Genomic DNA, 6097 nt, shown 5'->3' on the forward strand with positions numbered 1-6097 from the left:
GAGTCAATCTTTTGGCTTCGATCATCTCCTTTGTTTTTTTACTTTTATGTTGTAATGTGTGTTGGCTTTGGAACAACTATAGGGGACTCTCACCCCACCGAACTTATATCTTGTATCCATTAGTTTATCTATAAATACTTTATTTACGGAGGAAAAAAAATAAAAAATAAAAGTGATCATCGGTCCAGTTACTAATACTAGTCTTAGGCCTGATTTAGATAGCAAGAACTTTCTATCTCATATCATATCATATCATCTCATCTCATCTCATTTCAATATCTAAATATCACGAAAATAAACATTTTTCAATTTTAAATTTTAAAATTTTTCATCTAATCATTATCTAATATTATAACTTTTTCAAACTTTTAATTAAAATATAAAAAACAATTCTACTTTTTTAAATCTCAAAAAATAAATTAAAAATATATTTTAAAAATATTTTAACTTTATAACATTTTTATTCATTTTCAATTCTTTTTCAAAATTTCATAAAACATCTCAACTCAAATATTTTACTATTTTTCATAAATTATTTTATTATTATTTACCGATTATATTATCTTTTCTCATTGTACAATAAAAAATCTTAATATTGTATAGGAAAATGCTTGGGCTACCAAGAGGTGGTCCCGATACATTTTCCTAATTGCTTTTTATTTAGTCATTAGAGAAATATTTTTAAATAATATTATAATTTGTTTTAAATATTTAAGAATATAAAAAATGCATAAAAATAAATAAATCTGTAGGCCAGGGGAATTATCTCACCGCGAGGCGCGAGGCGCGAGGCGCGAGGCGCTTTTTGCAAAGACAAGACAAACCGCGTATCCCCAAAAATGCTAAGATCCCACCCTGCATGCCGCGCGTGCACCAGCCAATCCATACTTTGCACCAAAAATTACAATATATATAAGATCAGAAAAGGAACTTACTAACCAAGTACAAGCAATCCTCCCTAACTGGCGACGCTAGGGATCGGGTAGAGTGTAAACGTCCATTTTACTGACCTAATAAGAAACTGTCACGTCGTAATTCTATGAAAAAAATTTACAAAGTGGCTCAAAATGATAAACAAACATCAATTTTTATAATATTTTACGAAATAATATTTTAAAAGAATGAGTAGTTTTATAAAATATCTTATAAAATTAATATTATTTTATAAAAATATTCTTATTTTTTAAACAAAATTGCTAGGTACAACCAACTGCGTAAACATAGGGCAACCGACTGGCCTACGTGGAAGAGGAAAAATAAAAGAACGTAAAGATACAAACAGAAAAAATAAAAATAGAAAAAGGGAAAGAAAGAAGCAAGAAATAAAGTAAAAAGCTATATTTTCTTCTTCCCAATAGTAAACTAGAGCACAATCAAAATTCATGGTACATTGAAGCATTTCTCGACCAAGAAAAAAAAGTCCATTTCTTAGATTTCATCGTTAGCATATTTCTTCCAAACCCATTTCAGATTTTTGCCAAATGGTGAAAGAGACATCAGAAATGACTAAGATTGTTGAAGAGATTCCCAGAAAAGACACTGTTGGAGAGAGAGTTTATGAAGAAAGTAAAGAAACCTAGATTCTTAATCAAGCTACAGAAAGGAGGCTGGTAAAAAGGGGTTTGAACTTGAAGCAACAAAGAAACAAGAGACTCAAGAGGTAGAGAAAGTAGAGAAAGTAGAAGAAAATGAAATAGAAAAAGAAAAGAGCACCAAGGTTGAATTTGGTCGAGCAGAACAAAAAATTCCTCAAGAACCACACGATCTGATGTCATATACAAATGTTCAAGAGTCAACAAAATGCAAAGCTAATCAAGAAGAACCATTTGGACGTGGGGAACTTTGCTCCTATTTCTACAACCTCGAACTCGACCCTGAAACTTCAATCTTGGTCCACTGGTTCTAAGCTGGAGAGCATCTTAACCGAACCTCTGTTCAAGTGTTCCTTTTAGACTTTTGTTATAGAAATTACAGAGCACAACAAGCGACCTCTGTGGTCTGTACAACAAGGGCAACCGCCCTCTCCACCAAGGAGTTTCCCTTTTTTGGGTTTATTTCCATTCTTTCTAAAAGGAGTTTCTGTCCCCATCCTTCAAATTATTGAGGTATAGAATCACTCGATGAACTTTCTTTTATGGCGGTGCTACATAAGATGAATCTTCAGCTTAAAAAAAAGGCATAGGAAGAACAGCTATGGTGGCAACAATGTCTTCTTTGGCCAAGCCCAGTGCCTAGTCACTTGACTCCAAGCAACACGATGCCGAGCTTCACCAACTACAACAGAACGAAAACCAGCCCATCTCCAGAATTCCAACCGAGCCTCTCACCGAGTTTTCGTCTTTGTCCGCCTCCGTCACCTCCAAGTTGAAGAAGAAGAAAAGGTGGACCATGTCCCTCTCTGAGCTCAGAACCAAGAAGGGATTGCTCTAAGTGGCGATGATGAAGTGGTCTTCAATGGTGGCTTCGTGGGTTTGTAGAGATAACCGGGGGCGGAGAAGATGAAGGGAATGGGTTGGCTTTGTGGAGGACAACAGTACGTTTTGAGATATCAAATGAAACAGGGTGTTTTATCTCCATGTGGGCAACGGTTCCCCAAAGGTTTCCCAATGGCGGTGGTATATAGTATTTTTCTTTTTCAAATGTATTGTAAAATATGTTATGAAATGTATTGTGTAGATATCATTACTCTTTACTTGTGTGAGATAGCTATAAATTTTTTTTCTATAGAACTACGACTTCGTTTTATTAGACAGTGTAAAAATGGTGTTTACACCATAACCTCTTTGAAGTTAAAATCTTTTAAGAAAAATGATGAAAGCATCATTCTTTTTATAATTATATTTTAAATAAGAGATATTTTAATAAAATAATTTATAAAAATATTATTATTTATAAAAATATAATTTTATAAATAATTAAAATGGGCCTATTATTATTTTATGTGATTGAGGTATTGGACTTGTTTATATAATTAAAGGGGCTTATTTTATTAGTTATGGGAATTAGTCTAGAATAATTAGACTTGAAGATACTTGGCCCACATATGTCTTATTTCTTATAAACTAGGATTTTTAGAAAGGCCTTGTATTTTGGCCAAGAGCTTATTTGGAATGTTACTTTTTAGGAACTATGGTTTAAAGAGGTACTGTAGCGAGTTTCTATAGTCGTGATACTGTAGCCGTGTCACTATTCATCCAGGGGTATTTTTGGAAGAAATGACTTTATTTTGGATTGCATCAATCCTTGCTAGACTCGTCCCAAGTAGATTGTACAAATCCTTGCATTGCCCCTTTATCTTCTTGGCTCTTGACCTTGTAATTGGCTCATCTGGACTTGCAAATGATCTTTAAGACTAGGTCCATCTTGATGCCCATCATGACGTGACTTGATGCAGTACATTAAATTATAAAGTTACTTTTAATATAAAGTAGATCTAACGCATAACGTAAAGTCACGTCATTTTATAAGTTTACTTTTATATAATTTTTTTGTGTTTGTAGCAATTCTCTCATATAAATACAAGGCAAGCAAATGGGACCTCTTATTCATTTTCTTCCTCAACTTGTAAGGGAGAAAGTTTAAGAGCCTTGTATGCTTATCGAGCTGTTTGGACTTCCATGATGTAAGTTATGTGTGTCAGTCTCATTTATTTATGAGTAATGATATACCTACAATTTTTTATTAATTATTTTAAAACTCATTTTACAATCAATTAATACAATCATGCATCTTCATTAAAAAAAATTCTCACTTTTACCTAACTACGGTCAATTTCACAGAGACAATTTCACAAAGAGTTGATAAGAGAATGGCAAGGGAATCATTTTTCTTTATTTATCCTATATAATTACAGTTATCAAAACTTTACAACTTTCACTACTGCTCCATCAATTTCGGGCCATACCAACAACTGTTAACCATTTCATCCAAAAAATAGGTCAACAATGTATATGAATGAAGGCAATAATGGCTTAGCTCATCTCCCAATCATTCACCAAATGTGATCTCCAGCCGAGCTAAGCTATAGTGAATTGCAAAACATCACATAATTATTTCGCAAGTTGGCTGATGACGAACCTCATCTCAAATCCATCAGCCCTTGTGGAACTTATTTGCAAATAACAATATATCACCGTCTTTACTATTCCAAAATTCATACATAAATAAGACTGCTAGTTTCTTTGTCTATACAAAAAATATTTTTACAGGTCTAGAGCGTTATAAGCCATGTCATGTAGACCATTTGAAAAAGAGGTATGATTCACTTGAAAAATCTAGTTATATAAAGTGAGTCACTTTTTTAAAATAGATTATACGAAACTTGCATGCTATAAAGTTGTACCAATGTTATTCCTATAAGTGGAGTGCTACAGCTATAAAGAGATTATGCAAAAGTAATTCTAAAAACTGACATGACTTCTTGTGATCCGTTATATCTGTTTTACAATAAAAATAACTTTACAATCTGACAAACCACATCAAATCACATCAATTTATGAGATTGTTTTTGTGTAATCACTTTGTGACTAGAGTATTTATCTTCCTACATTACATAAGCTTGAAAGTCTAACATGCATTTACATGCATCTGAATGATTTTAAGCCAACCAACCTCTGTTTCTCTCTCTCCCCCGAAGAAAGTGATATATTTTACAATATCCTTAACTACATATATATCAGAAATAAGTGGGATCGCACTGTGCCCAAGAAGCTTATCCCCAACTGTCTTAACTTCGAGAACTTCGAAAGATCACTGATCAAGCACAATCCTCACTTAAGAAATACAGAGAAAGACAGAACTTTCATTCATTAACTTTGAATCATGGCATTCATGTTCGTACAGTTTCGTATCAAGATGCATCACTATAAAAAGTGAATGCACTGAATGGTACTGCAGCAGTATTGCTGAAGGCAGCAACTTTCATATATTTACGGTATGCGCTTTAGAAAAAAATATAGCTCACTATTTTTTTTTTTTTTTTAAGTAATGTTATACTTTATATTATCATTTTATTTTTATCTCATTATGTAATATGTGATATATTTATTATCATTAAATAATAAAGAATCATTCAATAATAATAAATATGATATATTTTATATAATTGAAAATGAAATAATAATGTGTTGTATATAATTTTCCTCTTTTTTTATACCGCACACTTCTTAGCTACCCATCACTTCAACCATTTAATGCTCCAAAATAGCTATAAAAATCTCACTTTCTTGCTAGCATCCCCAGATCCCTCTCTCTGTCTGTACTCTCTCTCTCTCTAAACATGCAGATAATGAAGGGAAAGATCTTCAGGGCATGCACAGACAAGTGGAGAAAAAAGAGGAGTAGAGTCGTACCTCGTGCAGCTAGTGAGTATTGCTGTCAATGGGTTCTTTGTCCTCCAACACTGGAAGAGAATTCTATTCCAAAAGATGTCCCAAAGGGACACTTGGTAGTCTACGTGGGTGAGAACTACAAGAGGTTTGTAATCAAAATAACCATCCTTAATCATCCACTCTTCAAGGCTTTGCTGGATCAAGCACAGGATGAATATGATTTCACCACTGACTCAAAACTCTGCATCCCTTGCGACGAAAGTCTTTTTCTCAGTGTTGTTCGTTGCGCTAGCTTTCCTGACGATCGGAAGATCTCTGTCATGTGTCTTTGTCTTAAAAAATTGATGCTCAGGACCACGGCTGGGACCGGAACTAGGGAAATTTTGATTGATTCGGGTTGTGAAGAGAATGCATGCTGATATGTACCCTAATATGTTTTATACCATGTAGAGTTGTAACATAATTTTTATCTAGCTGTCACTATTGTTTATTCAGTTTTTTGGGGTCGGTTATATAATCAAATTTTAGAATGCATGCATTATTTTGAAAGATATTATATTCTCAAGTCGATGTCATGTATAGCACAATATTCATATTAGTGATATCACTTAAATGGTAAGATTTGATTTTTAATATTCAAATTTTAAGATTTATCTTTCAAATCATATAATGTCATGTAAGCATTTGTGATGAACACTTGATCTTCTGCAAGCGAAATTAGACTACTTTGAGAGAGTCAACCTCCAAAAATATGATCAAGAATTAGA

The 6097-nt window shown here is 33.1% G+C and overlaps 1 protein-coding gene across 1 annotated transcript; it reads left to right on the forward strand.

Moving 5' to 3' along the window:
- The first annotated feature begins 5266 nt into the window (after positions 1-5266).
- Positions 5267-5798, forward strand: LOC121266871. The gene has a single exon (XM_041170715.1). The coding sequence runs from the start codon at positions 5279-5281 to the stop codon at positions 5747-5749; it is 471 nt and encodes a 156-aa protein (XP_041026649.1). The 5' UTR covers positions 5267-5278; the 3' UTR covers positions 5750-5798.
- Positions 5799-6097: the final 299 nt, after the last annotated feature.

Source organism: Juglans microcarpa x Juglans regia, chromosome 5S (genome assembly GCF_004785595.1).
Source record: "Juglans microcarpa x Juglans regia isolate MS1-56 chromosome 5S, Jm3101_v1.0, whole genome shotgun sequence".
Classification (NCBI taxonomy): domain Eukaryota; kingdom Viridiplantae; phylum Streptophyta; class Magnoliopsida; order Fagales; family Juglandaceae; genus Juglans; species Juglans microcarpa x Juglans regia.

Coding starts and splice junctions, on each gene's coding strand:
- LOC121266871 (XM_041170715.1), top strand. CDS start 5,279: ATGCAGATAATGAAGGGAAAGATCTTCAGGGCATGCACAGACAAGTGG.